At 37.2% G+C, this 22,937-nt stretch overlaps 1 protein-coding gene across 13 annotated transcripts in view; it reads right to left on the reverse strand.

Moving 5' to 3' along the window:
- Window positions 1-22,937, reverse strand: part of RFX2 (regulatory factor X2) — a 38,991-nt gene that overhangs the window by 5,327 nt on the left and 10,727 nt on the right. For 9 of the 13 annotated variants that reach the window (XM_063455853.1, XM_063455849.1, XM_063455851.1 and 6 more), the window contains 10 exons: window positions 14,578-14,690; window positions 12,814-12,903; window positions 10,181-10,257; window positions 7,920-8,184; window positions 4,804-4,878; window positions 3,657-3,838; window positions 2,473-2,592; window positions 1,700-1,815; window positions 1,476-1,594; window positions 481-590 (listed from right to left, as the gene is read on the reverse strand). In XM_063455853.1, the coding sequence (XP_063311923.1) occupies window positions 481-590; window positions 1,476-1,594; window positions 1,700-1,815; window positions 2,473-2,592; window positions 3,657-3,838; window positions 4,804-4,878; window positions 7,920-8,184; window positions 10,181-10,257; window positions 12,814-12,903; window positions 14,578-14,682 (1,259 nt within the window). In that variant the 5' untranslated portion in view covers window positions 14,683-14,690. The remainder of the gene's footprint in view (window positions 1-480; window positions 591-1,475; window positions 1,595-1,699; window positions 1,816-2,472; window positions 2,593-3,656; window positions 3,839-4,803; window positions 4,879-7,919; window positions 8,185-10,180; window positions 10,258-12,813; window positions 12,904-14,577; window positions 14,691-22,937) is intronic. The other 4 variants (XM_063455857.1, XM_063455855.1, XM_063455858.1 and 1 more) reach the window with 2 other exon arrangements.

The following is a 22,937-nucleotide window of genomic DNA, read 5'->3' on the forward strand; positions in this document are numbered from 1 at the left end:
CTGCCCACAACAAATGGTTTACTGTAGCAGCACTGCCTTCCCCAATGAAATGTAGCCCCCACAAACACTTGGAAGAGTATAATGAAGGTGTCTGTAGAATTCATTTTCATAGAGCAGATAGCAATTAAATGATCAACTAAGTTCATTTTATAATTAAAGAATGGGCAACCAAGCTAATGCCATGTATGTAATGTGGGTCCCTGTCCAAAAAAGTTAAGAGCCTCTTAAGAGCATGGGTAAGCAACTTTTGCCACTCCAAATGGAGTGTCAACGGTTGCCTACCCATGACCTAGACTAGAGTAACAGCTTGGGATAAATATGTAGAAATACCAATTATAATGAAATAAACTGTTTCATTCAGATTAGCACGGTATAGTACAGTTTGGTAGACGTAAAACTTGTTAAGCCAATACAAATTACACAGAGACAGACAGTTTGCTCTTTCCAAACTGGGAAAAGAGCACTGCAAACCATAATCACCTGGTCATCCCAGTACTGCCAGAAGGAGAAGACGGCTTAGAATTCCAAAATGCTTGCCACAATTTCTCAATGTACTGGAATTGCAAGTTCATCACCACATCCAGTGTTGCCTTAAAGTAAAAGAAAATTATTGTTCTTCTCTAAAACAGAAATCCCTCCCATCACCCCTCCAAAATAAAATAACCGATTTCTGCATTGTAAGAGACGCACTAAAACATTCTCACATAACGGAGCAGCATAGTTAATGCCATTTAGAGGTTCAGTCTTTATTGACTCTCTTCACTAAGGAAGCGTTTTTGAATGTAATGTAAATGTAAATTTGTTGTTTCACATTGTAGGCTTCTAATGCTTAGGAATAACTCACTTAAATCTGTCCAAACAAGAGTCTAGTAGGCATCCCGGGTATAATAAAGTTTGAAACACGAAATCATAAATTATAATATAATAAATAATTATAATGTATTACAATTTGTGTGTATGTATTTTTTTCTTTTGAATTCCCCGCTTGGTTCTGCCAGACAGCGCTCGCAGGGAAAGGGAACCCAGAAGACAGATGCCGGCATCGGGTGGAGGACACTAGGGGCTCGTACGGACAAGGTAAGTGATACTACAGTGTAATCCCAAGCGTGGCTCGGGGTTACCACTTTTGGTACTGAAAATTAACCCCGAGCCAGGAATGTTAAAGAGAACGCTATAAATGTTAATGGGTTGTGCCTATTGTTAAACACCCTCGAATATTACATTTTATATCAAAGATCACAGTATTTAAGAAATAGTGTCTTTTAAACCTCCTCTCAAATATGATTTTGTAGCTATAAATTTTCTTTTGAGGTTACTCAGCCACCGACTCAATTTTTAAAGGAATCTCAATGTGTAGAGAATAAGAACTTATCATAACATGCAGCTTAGATGAGTAAAGTATTAGGAGTTTTAACACTGCAGATATTTATGACGGGATTGTTTAAACAACCAAAGCAAAGATAAGGGGCCCTTACCTCACAGTGCCTGCGGTACATAAGTTGAAGGTTCTTAATATCGGTCAATGTAATACCCTCCGGCAGCAGCATAGCACCAAGATCTGGTGCTGGGAAATCTGGAAACACGTGGGACATATCTAAAAATAAATAATTCAATGGTGAGCAAAACTGACTTATTTCAATTAGTTTTTGAAGTCATTTGTGCTTTGGGGTTCTGCAAAGACAGGCATTAGCTTCTTTACCAATAAACTGCTGGTGATGCTGACTCTGAGCAACTACCGACTGCTCTGGAGAGGTGTGCTGGCTGCTGTTACTGGTGTTGTCACCCATACCCTCCATCTTCTGACTTGGTCTGTACCTACACAGCATATGGAGAAGAAAAAGAACATGGATTGATTGCTCACTTTATTAATTCATGAAGGACATTGATTCTAGTTATATAGCCTTTATATTGTGATCACAATCAAAAATGCCTTCTGCAGTCACTTTAGCAGAAAGCTACTGTCCTCACTTCAATGCACTGACTGCTACTTTACAAGAAAACATGCTACCACCAAGGGGGGCGGAGAAGAGGTAGAATACCATGGTGCATTTAATTATTCAAAAAAGTTGCATGATAACTAAATTACAGAGGGAAACCCAAACACAAACATTTTCTGTGCAGATATTAATAGTCTCTACGTTAGTGACTCAGTCATGCATATCGGCCACTTTAATTTATTTTCAAAGTGTAAACTAGTCAGCCTTGTAGAGACAGAAAAAGGATAATCAGATATGTACAGCACTTTGGAATTTGCTGGCGCAATAAAAATAAAATAATATGAATTATAAACTGCCCTTGTTGCAGAGGAAAGCTTACACTACAATAGACTAGATTTAAGTAATGTGTTTTTTGTTTTGTTTTTTTTAATAATGTATATGGCATAAACACCTATGTATTTAACTGTGAAAGCTACCAGAATGCTTTGTAAATAATGCGCCTGCATAAGAGCCAGGACTGCTGACTGCTTCTAACCTTTGCTTCTGATGAATGGGCTGCTGTCTCATTGCCATGTACTGAGTATCTTCCTGAAGACGGTTCAAGGGAGAATCTGGTTTGAGCCGGATGCCATAATAATGATATTTTGAGTTACCCCTAGAAAACAAAAAAATGATGGAAGCATAGTGTTAGCCACCCAGGTGTTTTAAAGGTGCTGACATAATCCACAAGGGCAAATAGACAGACAGTGCAATGTGCAGTTTACAATTATGTTAAACATGTATACATAAAACCACTCAGAACTACACCATTAAAAATGATAGAGGGGGGGAGGGGGGGGGGGAAGAGGAGTAGAAAATGGAAAAAAATAACATTTCACAGATCCTATTTTGGAAATGTGTGTCCATTTTTTTCTGTGGAATACATACACGTTAAAACACAGACAAGGACTAGTTTGCTAGTAGACCCAATAGCCTACATGTGGCAATGGAGAAAAAAAAATACAGATATATCTCTTGTGAAACAGAGGGTTTCCAGGATGCATTCCATATCGGCATCAAGCAAGATTGCTTGGGTACACTAACAAGTCCTGGTTAATTAGATTCCTTGGAGGAACACTAAAGGTAACCACATCACTCCATCTCAATGAAGTGGTCATGGTGCAGTGACCTTTAAACTGTAACCCTCCAATCCAAAACATGTTATGATTGCAGGTTAATACACCTCTAGTGGCAGTTTTCCTGACGGTCAAACTGTTTTCATCAAATGATGCGCCTAAAGAGCATATGATCAGCGCAGAGCAGAGTTTTGCCACACATGCACACATTGGATTGGCTTAACTCCTCAAGGTTGATGATCTTAGCCAAGTAAGTGATAAGACTACAGCAAAATAAGCACACTGAGGTATTGTTCATTTTAACCCTTGTGGGGGAGGGGGATATAGTCTAAACAGTTAGGACATTGTAGCAATAGGAAAACGTGTTTGTATTACCAATATCATTCCTTTAAATGCAATAAACAGTATAAAAGCAAAACTAGAAGCAAAAAGTGAATGACAGTTGTCCTTTAATGTTCCGGCCGTGTATCATGACGGATTTGCAAGTATGAATGATGGTACACTATGCGTACAATCATTATATCAGTAGCATTTGTTTTGTGGTATAGTGTAAGGCATTAATTTTTTATTTTTTATATTTGTAGAGGACTTTCTTTATACTGACCTGGTGCCAAGGCGACGTGTTCGTAAGCCCATAAATACAGAGCGGATAAGTTTCCCAAAGGAGGCAGCATTAACAGGGTCCAACTTGTGCTCTTGGCAATGTCGTAGGTAGTGGTTGTAAAGGGAACTACGGGGGAGGCTTACACCTTCTGCTGTCTCATAGTTATCCAGCAGCCACTGGAGCTAGGGAAGAAATGGACAGTTATTTGGAGGACGTCATAAATGAACCAGCTATACATCAATACGCAAGGACGAGCTAAACCGCAGATAAAACGGTCGAGAACCCTCTGAAGATTGTCTATTGAAATCCAAGTGAAAAAACAATATTCTATATACAATTTGCCCAACAAAAATAAAATCTGCATCAACTTTAACAAAAGAAAAGAAATGACTTTTTTTTGCTTCTAAAATTTTGTTGGACGGGGAAGTTAAGCTAGGCAATATTAGGAATTGAAAAATAGCAAAAGCAGATCTAGTAGAGAGCTTTAAGAAATAGAAACACTTAAAGCAAAGCGTAATGGGCTACATACTAAACAGAACAGCATGCCGCTTGATGTTAGTATGTTGGGGGAATATTGTGTGCATACACCAAAAAGTGACTCAACAGCTTGATGTACATGTTTTACACCAGCCAGGGAATTCAGTGGCTTGCACAGAATAGCCAAAAAACAAACAAACAAACAAACCAAAAAAAAAACCATACACTAAACAGAGAATTGGAGTGAACAGAAAACCAATTAGGCAAACATAGCCCAAAAAAAAAAAAAATATTCAATGTAAGAAAATCTCCAGCTCACGTATATTCACGGCTTGACTACTTTAGATTTTGCGATTTGGTTTTCCATTCCTTACATTTGTATAATGAATTGATTTCATTCAGTTTTCACATTGGCAAAATAAGAATAAAAATATATTTAAACACACACTCTACTATAGATTAAACCTTAGAGGGAATTAAACAAAATGGCTCCTAAATCCCAAACAGTGCAAAGAATGAGCTAATGAGTTCAAATGTGGTAGTGCAAACTACAAATGTTCCTGTCTGATAAACATACTGCAGAGTGTTATAGCATGCATGCCTTAGAAAGTCCAAGGAGAAGCAGAGGTCTTCACTGACAAGCAGGCTGTGGAGTTAGAGGTGAACTTACATGGCTGTTGAGCAAGCTGCTTTTGTGAGAGGTGATGCCTTCATTTTTTTGGAGATTTTCAATCGCCATTTCAAGCTACAGAGAAAGCATGCAAAAAACAGAGGAGACGTCAGACATGGAGCCTGCTGATGTGGAACGAGTAATAAAGTCAGGAAAAAGTGCACGGACATGAAGAGTACACAGTTAAATTTGAAAAAAGGGCTTTGAGTGTATGTCACTGCAACATGCACTGCAGGAACTAGAATTATATAAAGGTTATAACATTGAAAGCGGCAATTGCTGGACAAAAACCACACATTGAAGATATCTGCATCTTATTGAAACTTGTATCGGTGAAAAACCAGCAACAAGCCATTCTTTGGCATAGAAGCACTAGAGTGTGCCCATAAAATGTGCGGTTCTGTGAAAGCATATGTGAACATGTATGTACACCGGTCAATTTCTACAAGCTTCTGATGAGTATTAGGCACAAGGAAGAGTATAAAAAAAAAATCTGAAATAAGAATAAAAATACACATGTATACCACATGCATTATTTTTCCTCCTTGTGCCCAATAAAATACACACATACCAAGATGGAAAAAGGAACAAGTGTCTTGATGAACAAGACCTTCATGCCAAAATAATGCACTTAAAAAAAGGATTATCACGAAAAGTAAGGAGGCAGATTACTAGAATCTACAAAATTTTAAGCAAAAACAAATACGAGATCCGAGTTTATCAAGTAAAGGTAAAAACTTAGTAGCTTGCCCAATGTTTATTCCCAACTCAACTGCCTATCCCTGTATCCTCAAGTTAAAGGGATACTTAAAAAAAATATAATGCTGCCGCTCACTTGTATTTGGCACACACACAGTCTGAGTTGAACTGATATAGTAAATTTATACTTGGGACAGCATTCCATGTTAAAGTAATCAGTTGATTGGTGCTTAGAGGGTCCCCTTAAAAATGCAATCTGGACATGGACCCCTCGCTCACTGTGCATAGAGAGGTGTCAGCTACACCTCACTGACAAGGTGAATTTTACTAAATTTTTAAAGAAAGATGTATATGCCCTCAAAGAAAAAAAAAAAAATATTATGAATTTATGAAGGTCAGAACATATCTTCGGTTGCTAGGTAAACACCAAGGATCTGTCTAACCAGTGTGGCAAACAATCTAATTTAACATAACATGATTATTTTTTTATTACACACATATACATACACTCACCAGTCCAAAAACATTCAGCTACATACACATAAATACGGTAGGCAGCTAGTTGTGATACCATCTGCCTCCATAATTCATAGAGTGCCTTTCACTGTAGCAGATACCATTTAGATGATGAAGTGGACTTCAAGACCGTATTTTTCAATATACAGATTTAATGGCAATTTTCAGCAATTAGCAGAATACCGCATACTGCCTAAAAACCAGCTTGCAATGCACACATTTTAAAAGGTATGAGACCACTGCCCTGAATTAGAGCAGCCTGTATTGGAGCAAGGAAGTGGGTCAAACAAATATTAAATTATTAAGTATTGGTGATTCTATAACAGCAAACACCTTTAAACCCATGTAAATAGAAGTCAAAGGAGTATTATTTTTCCCTTGTAAACGCAAGAACCAAAAAGTTAAAAAAGTAAAAAAAAAAAAAAATGATAAGATTGTGGGATTAGGAATGCTAGCTATGTCTGATAAGAAAACCATATTCGTATTAAAAAAAATAAAATAAATTCAATTCCAATAAGATAACTGACAGAGCGAGGATTTCCATCTCAAAAGGAAGTAGAAAATGATTGCAGGACATGTTAAGAGCTGGCCTAGGCATATCTACACAGACATATACAGTGTGAACATGCATTCAAAGATACAAGCAGAAGAAAAAAATAGTGCATAGTGAAAAATGTTAAGCACACAACACTCACTGCATGAGAGCAGATACTGCTCAGCGTGTTCAGTTCAGGGAACATCAAGCTCAAACACAAGAGATCAGATTTTACGTTCCAGCAGTCAGATGGATCGGAGAAGTGAAAGCACTTAATTTATAGATTCCTTACATCTAGGTTAAAATCCAAAAGTCTAAAGTGCACTTTGGAAAATCCCATTGGCAGACAAAGCCCAGCAGTGCTGACATCACTGGACACGCCTCCAAGAAGAGAAGCATTTTGGGAAAGTTATTACAGCTTTCAGATTGAACTTTAGCCTAAATGTGAACAATCTATATTGGTGTGAAATACATGCTTTCTGGATCTAATAGTTTGTTTATAAGGGGCTTGCTATCCCTGAACTAAATACACTATTTTTCCAGTGAGTATATGGAGGGGGATAGGGGAAACTGGGACTAAACACACGTTAAATTAAGAAGTGTAGACCGCTTAGAAACAATTCTATAGTCAACAGCTAGATTAATCAGGATATAAAGGCTGGTGCAAAGATTAACATATATCAATACACCAATTAAAGCTTAAACCATAGAACTTAATTCTGATGTCACAAATTCCTTCTAAAAAATTCACAGGCCGTTTCATACAAATCTTAAAGGGAAACTAGAATGCCAGGAAAACAAACTAGTGCCCCCGGCCAGTGGGTGAGACCTAATTCTCATGCACGGCAATGGTGGCACTCGCTTTAGTACTTCCCCCATAGGAAAGCATGTAGAATGTTTTTCTATGGGGTTTTGGTGACGGTGATGTCCTACTGCGGAGAGTGAGGACTCTCCATTATCAAATTAGCAGAATCAACATATTTTTGCAAACACTACCCAAGTCATTAGAAGTGGTTAGTTCTACTATAAAACATTTGTAGTGTCTGCTTCTTTGAATACACCATAAACCTTAAAGAAGGGAAATAAAGTATTAAAATAAACATTTTTGTTTCAAGTGCCCTACAAGCTAATAAAGAAAACATCTATACAGAGGCTAATTCACAGATACCGCTTCAAGTATACAGGTGCTTTCTTTTTCAACTTATACAATTCATAGAGAGGAGCACAATGTTTGTTTATTGTAAAGATGCGCTTATAAAATTCAATATTGAAATGTTTTAATATCCTGAAAAATTACAAAATCTTAATTGTTGTGGGAAATTTTGAAAAGTTAAGTTTTTGTTGGCCACAGATCGAATATACATACCGTGGCAGGGGAAGAGCGAGATGTGTGAGACAGTGCATGGCGAGAGTTGTCTAATCCACCATGAATTAGGTATGCTCCAGAACTAGACAATAATTGGCTTCCACTCACATCCATGGTGATGCCAACCATACTGTGGGATGGAATGGCAGTAGGTGAGGACACAACTGTGGTCACCTGAGCTCCTCCACCCTGAGAATCAAAATAGGAGGCACCACTGCTAGGAGCATAGATCTGCGCTTCAGTGTTGTAGGAGTACGTTGTGCGACTGTTCAAATAAAAAGGACATAATATTAGCAATGTCAGTACATGTAAAGACCATGATGTCCAACAAAGAATTAAAAGGGTATTCCCAAGGTCAAGAAAAAAAATTTACTTTACAACTTTTTACACATATTAGACATGTGCGAATATACATTCGTACGAGTTTCATGCCATTCGGACATTCGGATGCTTACGAATGTCCGAAGTGCGGTAGTTCGGAAGTGCCGAAGCTCCGAAGCTATTTGGCTTTCTGAAAAGTGTCAAAACAAGAGAAAGGGAGGGAAAATTACGTGAATGATGACAGGAATCTTGACCAATATGCTAATTCGTTTTGTGCAATGTAACGCTTGCTTGCCCAATCCAGTTTTACTATTCCCTGTCCAATGAAATGAGCATTAGGCATGTGCAATTCGTTTCGAATGTACATTCATAAGAATTTCATGCCTTTCGAACATTCGGATGCTTACGAATGTCTGAAGTTCCGACGTTGGGCAGTTCCGAAGTGCTGAACTGAATGCCATTGGTCCGAATTGCCGAGGCAGACTAATTATTTTACTATTTTCAAACCGAACCAAATTTTTTTGCCCATGCGCATCCCTAGTTTTGGAGGTAGAAGCAGGAGGTTGCTCTCAGGAAGACAGCCATTAAAGGTGTCTTTAGTCCTGCAATGAAAACAGCTTTGCATTGCAAGACTAAAATGCCTGGGGCACACTGATATAAAGTGGTGTGGGTGTTTATAGTGTCCTTTTAATGTAGGGGTTTTGATGCACAGACACTGTCCCTTTTATTTGCAATTAAAACCACTGCAGTTTCAGAGAATATGTTCATATTTTTTTAAGATAACATGCCTTTAGAGTCTTACAGCCAGCAGCCACTAGAGGCACTTCCACATTAAGGAAAAGCGGTTAAGAAAACACTAAGCACCGAAAACAGTACAGTTTTATGTAGTGATTTTGGTGCAAAGAGATTGTACTTGCAGTCTCTTAATTATAAGCACTGCCTTCTCTGCTATTAGTGTGGCGTTTGACTAAAAAGAAGGAAAATACATTTTACCATTTCAGGAAAGTGGATGGGGGAAATAAAAATAGCATAGAGCATCTCTGACATTACAACCACAGGTTTGTATTTCTAACACAATTGTGCTCCTTTAGCACTTCGCATAGAAGTATTGCATTTAATGTTTCGCTACAGAAAGCACAGCAACTGCCATTCAAATGATTTACGTCTCCAATGATTCTATATGACAAGCATTGGACTAGACTGAGATTACCACAACAGATCTAAAAAATGGCAGACCTGCTTCCTCTAGGAGATTGTCCCAGCACTGGAATTAGAGGTAGTTTTGAGAACCCTCTGGTATTTTTCTTATTTTAAAAGAGGGGAAGAAGCATAGCATAAATCAATAAATGTTTTAAATACATATACAGTGATGGTAAGACTTATTCGTGTTGCTCTACATGTAGTGTGTTTACTTGCTAATGTTATTGCAATATATTTCTATGAATAATTCATAATGATCCATGCAAATCTGATTCTAATCAGTACGGTATATGATGACTTAATACTTTGCGGAGTAGTTCCTTACGGTTTACATTGCATTAGTCCTTTTTAACTCTATTGTTCTTTATGTTATGGTTACTTATCTTGCTCTAATCATGTCATTTTAAAATATAAATCAGAGCTAATCAGCAGGTAGCTCAACTATAAGTTCAATAATCTTTAGCTATTATACTTAAAGAAAATTAGTGTCTGGGGCCAGTTTGGTGAATGGCAGTTACACAATGAATGGAGATCTAAATAATCTAAAGATGCAGCCCTAATGGAAACAATTCATAAAAACCAATATACTGCAAGTGATTCACCTGTAAGAATGATTATTCTTCCATTCACTGGTAATTATGCAAGACCTCTATGGTTACGAATTAGTTTTCTGTTGGGAACCAGGCAACTGTAATATCTTAAGTAGCACTGTAATTGGTAACAAAGCATGCAGCACTCACATGGCTCCGTTTGTGTACACAGTATCTCCTTCCACATATTGCACTTGGGTAGGGTAGACATGCTGGACAGTCTGAACCTGCAAAAAGAGGATTTCTTAATAATTGGGAAAGAGAATTCAACTGAACCCCAAGGCTTCAACAACATGAAAGATTTTAATGTGTTCGTGATGCACTTAAACTGGACAATTAAATCTCAGTAACTTGTACATCAGAAACAGGTTTATCAATTGAGACTTTTCTAGAAGATTTTTTTTCTCAAAACATTGCAGTGATGCAGGAAATATATCAAAATGTAGTATATGTTACACACAAATCAGAAACATGTAGTTAAAGTCAGATTCTATAATAAAAAGGCTTTTTTTCCCCCCAACACACACACACACTTAAAATGTTGCTACTCAGACAGGAAAAAGAGCAGTATTTTAATCAATAAACATTCCTGCGTCTCTGGACTAGAGTATTTTAAACTCCAAGGCAACAAACGGATATCTCATCATAACAGCAACAAAGTGAGCTACTAAAATCTCTCGACCAGCTTTAATGTGAGAAGATGTAGATAAGGAAATACAGTATATAAAGAAGATGTATTCATACAGAATGTTTTCTTTTCTGTCAATAAAGCTTTCTTTAATTTGATTAGCACTGTAAAGCACACGACATTAAATGGTATTTTAAGGGTAAAAAAAAATAATATATATATATATATATATATATATATATATATATATATATATATATATATATATGGAATTAAACACATGTGTTCCCATCTGTGGGTAAATAAAGCAGCTCTAAAAGAGGCAAAGCCCATGTTGTGGTGTATTGCTGCCAATCTACACTATGACGATGCAGGGAAGTCCAGCTTAGCTCTGTAGCCTGATATTGGCCGAGTGTCGCCATGGTGACCATGAAGTAAATAAACACTTGAGTTGCAGTGCGCTCTTTGAAATAATGAGACCTGGGGAGAAACTAAAGACTGCGTATTGCTCATCCACTCCCAACAATGATCATTCTAAAATGGGAAAATAATGTTGAAAATAAATCAGAGCTTTAATATTATTAGCAACTAGAGGCAATTGCAGACATGTGAGGCAGCAACTTTGGACATGGCTAAAGTAAAATGGACTGAAGATTCGTCAAGGTACAGAAAGTATTTTTGCCCCATTTCTGTACATACATAATACATAATGTGTACCTATGAATGATGAAAGTTTAATTGTAAAAGGAGAAGACAAATTATTGTCTTTATGGAAATGGCATCAATGCCAATTGCACAGTTTACATGATAAAAAGTGAATAGGGAAAGAAAACATTAATATTTTTATGTTCACATTGAAATGGAGGCAAGATTTACATTTTATATTTATCCCACAATCGCTGAAAACGGGGATCCAGCAATTTACCCAAAAAGCTTCCTGTCTTCTAATACCTCACACAAATCCTAGAGGAATGAAACGAGTCAAGCTGGAAAGGTCAGCATTTAGTTTGTTCAACAGTGTTGCTGTAAAGCATTGCAGCTAGTGTAATAAACCAGAACATATTTTGAATACCATCAAATAGCTTTGTGCTGTGTGAACATGCGCCATGGCTTGAAATCATGCAATAACTGGTGTCGGATTAAGTAAACGTGAAGCCTTATGCCCGTATGCTGCTGGTTATCAAAGCTTCAACAGAGCATAGTTAGTAAACATTAGTGTAGCATTCAACATACGAATGGATCTATACTTAAATATAGCTTTCTTCTTTTAGGAACGAAAACAGGAAAACTCTGTTTGCTTCAAAGGGACCCTCCAGGTACCATGTGACAAGTAATACATAAATAAAAATAGAATGATGTATTGCAGGATGTCAGATGAACGGGTAACATTAAGTGGGAGAAGGCACTGACTGTAACATGATCATCTATACTTATTCTTTAATTTCTGGGCAGGATATTCTCTCAAAACATGACGGGGAAGTGCAAGAACTATGCAGCCATGAGAAACTTCCCACCACCTCCCTTGATTAAATGAGATGCTGCTCACTGTTGCACTGTGCACATATGCAAGTAGCGAGTCAGAAATTTCAACAAGTAATTAGGGAACATAGGTGTGTCATACACTGCCCCATGCTTGATAATCCTCCCAGGGATTAGGAACCACGTTTGAGATATCCGTTCTTAAAAAGAGCAGCAGAACAAAAAAAAAATTTTTTTTAAATCTGCTGCAAATTCAGTGACAGAAATGGTTTATTACATTCCTTATTTATATCATAAAAATACATATTTAAATTAACTCTGGAGGTTCCCTTTAAAGAATGCTGAAATTATTGTAAAGTACAGGTTATGGGGCATGTTTCATGTTGCCGAGGTGTAAAAATTCACCCAGTTTATAATGAAAAGATATTGTTAAGCATTTAGGTTCTTTACAACCCATTGTGGGAGATATATATTCTTTACCATTTTTACAATCCCCACAGTGCACCAGTGCTGATACAGGTACATGCAATTCACGATATTTGACTATTTGGACTTTTAAGACATACGACTGTACATTTCGACAAATTTAGTGAGTACAAAGAAATTGTAAACAGCCAGTGTTTTTGGGGATTAGTAGCAGCTGGACTTCATGCTTGGACCTTGCATGGTCATTTACCTGCTGCTGTAACTGGTGGGCCCTGGGCACAGAGATACCCTGACCGTGTGCTCCTTTGGGAGCAGAACCAGACGACTGGGACAAACTCCTCTGAAAGTAAAAGGATGATTAAAGGATGTTATCAGACCCCAATGCATGGGGCTAGGACTGAAAATTTGTTTTATAAATATGACCCAAAGCAGGAGTAAGCAAACTGCTCTCTTCCAAAAAATTAGCCCTAAACACGTTGTAAGAATGATTGACTGCAGTTGCTAATCTTAACAAGTATCAAAGAATATTATAATTATAGGTTTAGCAAGTAATCCTGGGTTGTGGAAAGTGTTACATAAATAAAGATTTTTTTCAATATGTACATTTTATATATCAGTGACTTTAAAGCAGGAAAACACAGAAAGCCATATAAAAACCTTACATTAGCACATTTCAAATGCCTATTCTAAGCTTTAGTTGGCAATATGCACCAACACAAATGAGTAAGGTGGATGGATGGACATTGTTTATTAATGTTCAAAAAAGAAATCAAATGTTAAATACATTACTACAATTAGTAACTATATATTTCAGATACATAAACAAATTTTTTATAAAATCAAATGATTGCCTATTTTCTACCTGCATAATAAGAACTTACATGTCCCGTTTCTAGTACAGATAACAGTTCTAAATACAGGGTGGGTACACAAGGTTCACGGCTGTTATTAAATCATGTCACTTCCTTCAATTGAAAGAGACAAACAGCCGTGACAAACCAACATACCCAAAGGGCAAGCTGCTATTTAGTAACGCACAGTCCATTTGATCCATGGCATACATTTGTATTAAGGAATGGCATGCTTACTACAAGAAGAACCAAATTCCCTTACTGAACTAGTTTCAATATCTATGTTAGAATGAAGTAAAATAAAAATCAATAGGTTTATAATTATGTCTTTAGCATCTACTGATTCCAGTGATTAAACCAGTCAAACTGATCTAAAATACTTGTTTATTAGAACACTATTTGATTCCTGAATATTTAGATCTCTATTCAACTTTTACGGTGATAAGATAATAAATCCATGAAATAGCTATATAAAAGTTAATTTGACGACGCAGGAAAATGACCCAGTAAAAAAATTAGCAATCATGTGCTACTGGTGTAAAGTTTTTTTTTTAATTAATTTATTTTGAGGCTGCAATCAGGAAGAATATAAGTTAACTAGAAGCCATATGATACCATGCTAACATCGGCTAGCACAGTTACGACTGACCTAAGACAGCTTTTTTTTTTGGTTTATGTCCTCCAAATACTCAATGCTCCTCCTTTCCCCATTCTGCCACTTGCCTTTTTTTCCTATGTATGAAGAAAGTATGAGATCAAGGCACTTAGCAGTCCAAATCATGACAGCCTTTTTAATGGAGCATATCACTTGGACAATGTTTTGGTCGCTACTCAAGACCTTTATCAAGCCTTTTTTCTGTCATTTCTCATTAGTTGCCTGGAGTTTGTTTCCCGGTGCCACTATCTGATGAACTTCTCTGGTGACATTCAAAGTTTGTTTTTATTTTGCCCTTCAGTGGGGGTTCACCAGAATTATTGTGCACAACAAGACGTTCGTCATATGGTCTCTTCTCTTCTTATTACATACATGTCCTTTTAAAGGCGTAGGTTCTATGTAAGAGGCCACACCGATCTCCTCTCTTCTCAGCTTGAATACCCAGCACCACCCATGTCTCTGTTTCCCATGTGAAATGTCTTTGGTTAGAAATTATTGAAACAGTTACCTGCTGAGATGCTGGAACAGGTTGAACTACTGGGGCTTGGGCAGTTGCAGAAGTCCTCAGTGAGACTGATGTAGCCGAGTCTGAACCACTGTCTGAATTCTGCATGGTGCTACCTGTATCAGGATAGAGGTTAAAAAAAAAAAAAAAAAAAAAAAAACCTTAATGGAAAACATTCTTTAAATTCACATTAAAATTTGCTCTATAACCTTGTACAAGAACTAAGCATTCTGTGATATGTGCAGTGACGTGGTTATAAATTCTATGCAAGAGGTACTACTGTGCTGGGCCCCACCAGTCTTTGAGAGGGACATAATCCATCTCATAATGTTGCTGGGAAATCTTGTATCCAGGTTGTTACCGAGTCATCAATGCCCTGAACATTAAAGGACATTTCATGCACACCTGATCTCATGAGCACATATAAAAATGTAACACCTGATTTTACTACATAATAAACGGACTTGTTCCTGACAAATGCCATCTCTTTGACAAGGACCACTCGTGCCATCTCATACAAAAGACACACAGGTATATACACATCTCAAAGGATCCCTGGACAGGGACAGGCATCCCCGAAAAAGGGTTTTCCCTTTCCTTAGAATTCTACTGACAATTGTGTACCCTACATCAACTCAAAACATAGTCCCTCCAAAATACCTTCTGAAATGCAGTAAAAAAAATAAAATAAAAAACTAACAATGTAAACCATTAATCTACCATTGGATATTTGTCTACCAAAGAGCAGTTAATGAAGTTAAAAAACTAAACACCACAATCCTACTAAAGAGGAGTTGGTCACTCTGTTTACGTTCTCGAAAACCTATAATTTTGCACTGTGATAGCATATCTTTCAAAATGGTTATGTGAGTTCACACGACATCTGGAAACTTTGGTTATCAAAGAAAATGGTACTCTTGAAGCAAGCAACCTTAAGGTCTTCTGCTGCCCTGTTACAATGTAGACATTTTACTCCTGCAGTCATTTTCCACCCTTGGAGAGCAATGATAGATGTCAGGCACTAGGCTAAATTGTCCACCCAAAGTTGGATTGAATTTTGAATGGATTATGTAGAAGTGAAACTTCCATATTATCATGTCTGCTGCAATGAACAATTTGTGGGTGCTGAAAGCCCTGTTTTTTTTTTGTCAAAACACTTAAAACTAAAAACGCAATGCACCAAGCTGCAGTTGTGATGGTCTTCATAGAAAATGTACTATCCATGGAACTTGAAACATTTCCAAATGGTTCAAGAGCCAAAGCCATATTTTCAATAAAAAAATAATAATAATAAAAACACAGATTTAATGAACCATACATTCACACACCTTATTTAACAGTCAAAAACCTAACTAACTAAAATAAGAATTGTACCAAAGTAATCTCTTGCAGAAAACACCTACCGGTAATTAGCATAACACAGCAAGTAACTCATTTTACCCCCATGACAACTGAATTCTTCCCTGACTTATTCTGCTGCTCACCTATTTCAGTAGAAAGAAGGGAAAACCTGTTTGTCTGCAGCTCTATTCTTGTTGTCTAGTGAGAAGGTGTTACACATTTTCAAGCAGAATAGACAGCTTCCGGGCTCTTCCAGCACTCCCCTGTGACATTATGACAGAATGCCAGGAAGATGTGCCACCATACCACTTCTTCTCAGTACTGCAAGTCAAAATCCCACAATATAGCCCCAACGTGTCCCTATGAGTGGTGCAAGGCCACTCGCTATCTTGCAGACCATAATGGCCTATCTAAGAAAACGGATCGACAGACAAGCACATTTTCAGGATCTGCTTGCATTAGGGTCACCATGGCAACCCGATGCTGTGATTTTGTTGAGCCACAAAGAACAACATACTTACATTCTGTAGGTTTTCTAGTTTTGTAACATAAATCTGTGAAGTATTTGCTTTACTCCTGTTGATAGATTGGGAGGCAGCTGTACAACCCTCACATAGACCCCATAAACCATATTGCAATGCCATGGGCCAGATAATTTGGTAAAATCATCCCTTCCTGTCATTTAACTTTCCAATCACAAAGATCAGGGAACGAAGACCTATAGAACATGGTCCTATACCATTATCAACTGCACAGAGTGAAAGGAGAGTAGCTTATAAGCTATCCCTCATAACGGATTCAGCTAATATTTTATCCCAAAAAAAAATTCTGAAAGAATTCCCAAAACCAGAAAATGTCACCTCACCCTCCTAGTGCTAGATATCTAGATGTGGGGACGTTTACTAAATAGAACACAAGTAATAAAGTTATTTTGCAAGTAAATATTAGAGAGTGGGTTGCATTTAAAAGCAAAGGCATTGTTTTAATAGGCTTTCCAAAGGATTTATTAAATGACAAAAAATCTCAAATAATTTAAATGGCGACTTCTGTAAATAATTAATTTAGAAAGTTTTTCTAAGAGTAGTGAATCATTAAGAAAGCTTATTAAAGTGATGCCATATTTTATTTCAAATGCAATGTGTTAAGAACTGCAATCAGGTACCAACAAGGTGTGTGTACCACCCCTTTTCAGGTTATGTATTAGATCATTTAAAACACATCCTTCCATTACAGCCGTAGCAGATTTCTAAAATGTTGAGAAAATGTACACATTATCTACTTGGAATTTTGTAGTAGATATTAGTTCTAAATCTATTGAGTGTCTCAAACAAGAGTGGATTTTATTTTAATTAAGTCAATTTAAACCATGAATTTTAAAATGTAAAGACACAATCTTGCAGGTTGTTAGAATATTTAATATTTGCTACCAGATTAAGATATCATACTTAGAAATATTACTTTTCAGATTAGTTTATAGTTATATCAGAACTGGTTTTCCTATCTACAAAAATACACAGATAGAGAATTATTAAATTATTGCAAGGTTAACGCTCCCACGTTTAATAGGTTAATCAATGATGTTTAGAGAACAATTTAAAAACAATGGGAGTAAGGGTTTTCCAAAATGTGTATGTTTATTGTAGAACATTTTTGCTGTGCAAACGTGCAAGTTATCTCTGCAGACACAAGTTCGATTAATTTAAATTAATGGAAGTAATTTATCAAAAATGTAAATAGTGCACAATTATACAGCCTCATGATACATAACTAAACCTTATTACAAGCTGAATATCCTTTGGACTAGAATGCATCTTTAAAAGGACCACTACAGTCTCCCACTTCATCTCAATAAAATGGCCTGAGTGAAGTGGTCCTGTCCTTTTAACCACGCAATGCAAGACCTGGAAGTCTTTTAGAATCTTTACACATTGCAGTGTTAAACCCACCTCTAGTGGCTGCGTTCCTGCGCTTGCATCCAAGCTTCCCCACGGGAATGCTTGGATGCAAGAGTGGCACTCGCTGAACATGCGCATCAGGCCCTCAGGTAAGCAGCGTTGAGGGAGCATCATTGCTGGAAAAAGGCAAGTAAAACAATAGTATTACTATTATTCGGGCACACGAAGTGGGACCTCTAAAACTAGGGGCACTAAATCATTAAGAATACAGGTTTGTACTCCTAAAGCTTTAGTGTTCCTTAAAACAGAAAATCTTTAGCAACATTTTTCTTTCAAATCCATTTAGAGATTAAATTTATACAATTTTAATTTATACAATTAATTTATACAATATAATTTAAATATCAAGAAAATCAGATTTTTTTAAAATAAATTAAAAAATTAAAACCTGAACTGTATGTTTTTTTTGTAAATCAAGACTGAGCAAAGCATTGCACACGGCGACAGAAAAGAAAGGGTTAATCCGCAAAAAAAAAAAAAAAAACAGATGCAGATGTTCCATGTGTAATGCACAGGCTGCCATGCTTGGCTCTGTTTGCTCTCCTACGGATTGTTACTCGGCAAACAACGGTTGCTAGGAGCGACCGCAGTCCACTCCCGTATCCACGAACTAGTTGCTGAGCAACGTAGAGATTACATCCCAAACTAAACAATACGCCACTCCACTTCCCCCAACCCCTCCTCTACTGCATGCTGCTCAGCTCTCTACCATTAACCAGGCAATGTGTCATCTATTATACCCAACTGCAATGGGGGAGAGAGATACAGTTATTCCAACTATATGCTGAAGACAGCCATTGTGCGGTCAATAAATAATATAATACAAATACAACAATAAGCCTTCTGGTAACTTTTACCGATGAGACAACAGTGCAGTTTGAGGTAGTTTAAACAACATTTATTTTTTTTCCCCATCCACATGGATGTTACGGAATCTCATATTTAAAAGAGTTATAATGCATTCATGAAGGAAGATCAATACTTTCAAAACCTATATACAATATAAATAGGTATACAAGTATTCCACATATATAAGAGTTTCCTTTAAATCAGATACTAAAATGAGGGGATTGAAGACCCCACAACAGCAAATAATTTTAAGACGCTTTCCCATAAGCAATATTAAGTAAATCACACAGTGACCATTTTATTACGGTGCGTGTTCAAAATGTTGGGGAATCCTACAGTGACAGGAAGCAAAGAGATTAAGCTTCTAACCAATTACCATTTAAAGAAATCTTTAAGGCCTATTTTGAGTAATAGGATGATTGGTCACGTATTGCTCCATTGAAAAATAGGCCACTGTTCTCTTTAAACACACATATTGTAATGTAAATGTCTTGTCTAGCACCAAAGGCCTGTAGTCAAATCAGAAGCTGTGCAGCAAGAAGAAATTCAAAGAATGCGCTCTCAATTTTTTTTTTTTTTTATTTTTTATTTTTTTGAAAGACAGAGAAGGAAAAAAAAAATGCCTCTATGAGCATGACAAGTTGAAACATGCAAGCAAGGGAGGGTCATATTTAAACTGGACTTTACTTAAAAATCAGAATTGCAACACATTAATATGTGATGCTTTTGCTGGCTTTGTGTCATTGAGGGGTTAGCCAAATGCGATTAAACAGATTATACCTAAACACACACCAAGATTATTTATGATAAACATTTCAGGCTTTTACTACAGTGCCAGAACAAATATTTAAAGGGTTTTTGTTTAATTTCTTTGTCGAAGGCAAGCATAAATCACTGTTTAGGAGATATACCCTCAATAAAAACTTACATGCATTTAATTATGCATTTTATCACTGGGGGTAGCTCTAAAAACAGCTTGCAAAACCTGCAGATCTTTAGTCTGCAGCTGTTGCAAGCCTTCCCCCTTCTAACCCTGCCAAGGCTTTCTATGGCTGTCCAATCACAGACTTCCCAATGCAGCTCACGGAGAAGTCTTGGCAAGGTAGGTGGTCTAAGCAATTGCTGCCTCTTGAGTTTAGCTCCACAAAGCAAAACAAACAAGTAAAAGGACTGGTTGTCTGCTTGAAAGCCAGGGGGAATAAAAATAAATAAATAAAAGTTTTTTTTTTTTAACTTAATAGTGGGGTGTGTGAGGAACAATCCAAATATTTGCATTTTCTCAAATTGTTGTGATATATTGCATGGAGTGCCACCCCAGTTTGTACTCTTTACAAACTATGAAAAGTGTGCTCTTAAAAGGGACACTATAATTAGCTAAACAATTTCAGCTTAAAGCAGTTTTGGTCACTAGATAAGGTCTCTGAAGCTTCATTGCGCAATTCTCTGCTATTCAGGAGTTAAATCACTTTTGTTTCTGTCAGTGCAGCCCTAGCCACTCCCCCATAGCTGTGATTGACACAGACAGCATGGGGGGGAAAATTGTTTATTTTCAATCAGATGTTAACTTGCTTTGGAAGTTTGTATCTCCTGCTTTGTAAATTGTGCAATAAAGGAAGTATAAACATTAGATCTCACTTGACAGTGTTTAGGAAGCCTGTGCAAGTCACAAGCAGGAAGGTGTGATTAGGGTGCTCAAACAAAGTAGTAAATGGCAGAGAATTGAGCATTGAGACTAGAGGCTTGATCTATACATCAAAACAGCATCAGCTAAAGCTGATTTGTTGACAATAGTGCCCCTTTAATATCTAAACATCTGTGTTAGATCTGTGTTGCAGTCACCACCAAATATACTGTTTATTTTCCACAGTTAATATTTGTTCTAATGTATACTATGACACTTTTTTTTTCCTTTTGGAAACGTATCATAATAAATTTCAAAATATTCAATAAAAAACATTTGACAAGATCTGTGTTGCAGTCACCACCAAAAGGGTCTGGGTTTACAGACCTTTCTTTTATAGGATGCATGTTTAATACATGTTGGTTTTAATAAACATGTTTTTAAAGCAGCACACATACATCAGTCCACAAACACCTGTCCATCAGATTCTCATGTGCCGCATTGTGTCAATCAAGTAAAAAAGTATTAGACACATAGCCACGAAAGCATGCTGTTACCATAGCCACAGTGAGATGTAGTGGTTATGGTGCTTAGAGTGGTTATGGAGCAAAGAGTGTACCTTTTAAAAGCACATTTCTAAAATTGTAAGATATATGAAACATGAATCAGACAAAAATGAGCTTGGATATTGATAGTTTTAAATTATGCAGAACTCTGACTTCAGTTACAATAAATATTTGATGTAAAGAAAAGAATCATAAGCCAGTGCACCTGGAGAGTTTTCACCAACATGTCACAGGATACTGCAGCTCAGGAAGAAAGCCATGCCATATAAGTAGTCTAATAAGTGCAATAGGGTATGACTATTTAGAGGCCAAACCAACAATATATTCCACAGTGTGTAAATGGGGGGAGGGGTAGTTTATTAATGGGAGTTACATTCCAAAAAAGCTGCAATCAATCATAATGATATGGCACTACTGGGAGAGGGGCTGAATTAATGGAGACATCCAAAAACCATCAACTGTCCAGGAGTGCAACTGCCACCAATCAGCCAGAGATGGACATGTATGTTTTGGTGTTGCTCTTTGACTAAAAAGAGTACCTATGCCTAATAGACGCATCTGTTATGCTTGCAAGTTTCACAGAGACACTGTCGTTACAATGGGTAAAGTTAGCGTGCAATGGTAACAAATTTACATTAAAGCTGACCAAACACTTATACTGGCAATAAGTTAATTCACTTCTACAACACCTGTTACTTAACAGAGGCAACAAACAGAAGAAAAAACAAAAACAAAACACAAACACACACAAAAACCATTTTATCTTGGCAGCGTTTCTGATGTATAAACTAGAGCTCAAGGATACATACATTACGAATGAAGAAAATACACTGAGGGCACCAGATGATGCTGCTAACTCCAGATTCAATCACTGGTAGATCAACACACTGCAGAATACGCATGAATGAGACAGACAATAGGGATCACACTACACACAGGCTAATTAAGATGTTTGGTAGGTGACAAATCGCTTGCAGCTATTCCTACAGCTTAGTAGCAAAATAAAATTACTTATGACCCTCCCCCCATACCCCCAAGTCTATAATGCGACTGTCTTTTATGACCCAGAAGAAGCTGCTGATTGATAATTCTAGCAGTAGAGGCACAACATATATCTCAAGTCCACACAGCAATCATTCATGTGCATACAGGCCAGATATTCACCTAATAACGGTGCAAACTACACCCAGGAAGCTTTCTAGAAGATCAAGGAATGAAATTCGGTCTCCATGGACAGTAACCCAGCAAGAGTAGACCATATATCTCACCAAGGTAACCATCTCTTGTGCATTAAGAGAAAGACAGGACTGTGAAGAGGATGGCAGAACATGAGCCAATTTCTGAGAACATGAACTATACCAGTAAATGGAGTCATATCTGCAGGATCAACAATTTCTCCAATGTACTGTTATACTACCAGCCATATATTTAACTGCCCCAGCTTCCTCAAATGCAACACTACCAGTCAGAGATTCCACTTAACCAGCTATATTCTATCCATGACCATTATGTCAAGGAATAGAACAAGGAAAATAAAGCTACTGTAATTCCACCAGCATCTATACTGGTGCTGACAATCTATACTATATGCTGACAATCAGATACTGGTGGGCTTGTAGCAGCATTCTGATTGGTCTGTATATTTCATATAAAAAGGTGAGATTTACTAAACGGAACCTGTCCCTCACTGGCACCACAATCCTCTTCCATCTTCTCCTCTTCAACTCCAGATGCTTCAGCTGCCAGGAGCCGATGTCAGAGCTGTACTCTAGTGCAGCATTGAGGTCTAGGGAGGATCCTGCGAAATCCTCCATTGAAAGGGCTTAATTTCCCTAAAAACAGAGCCTGGGTGCTTGGCGCTTGAAAAGAGCAGCCTAATTATTATACCAACAAAAGCTTATTGTAAAGGTAATGGCGCTATTCTCAGTTTTCAGACTACCCCTCCTCTAGATACTGTGCAGCTGATCAGATAATGCATTTGTTACACTTCTGCATTATCACTGTAGCTTTGAAATTTGGTGCCAATACAAA

Source organism: Pelobates fuscus, chromosome 5 (assembly GCF_036172605.1).
Source record: "Pelobates fuscus isolate aPelFus1 chromosome 5, aPelFus1.pri, whole genome shotgun sequence".
In the NCBI taxonomy this organism is placed as follows: domain Eukaryota; kingdom Metazoa; phylum Chordata; class Amphibia; order Anura; family Pelobatidae; genus Pelobates; species Pelobates fuscus.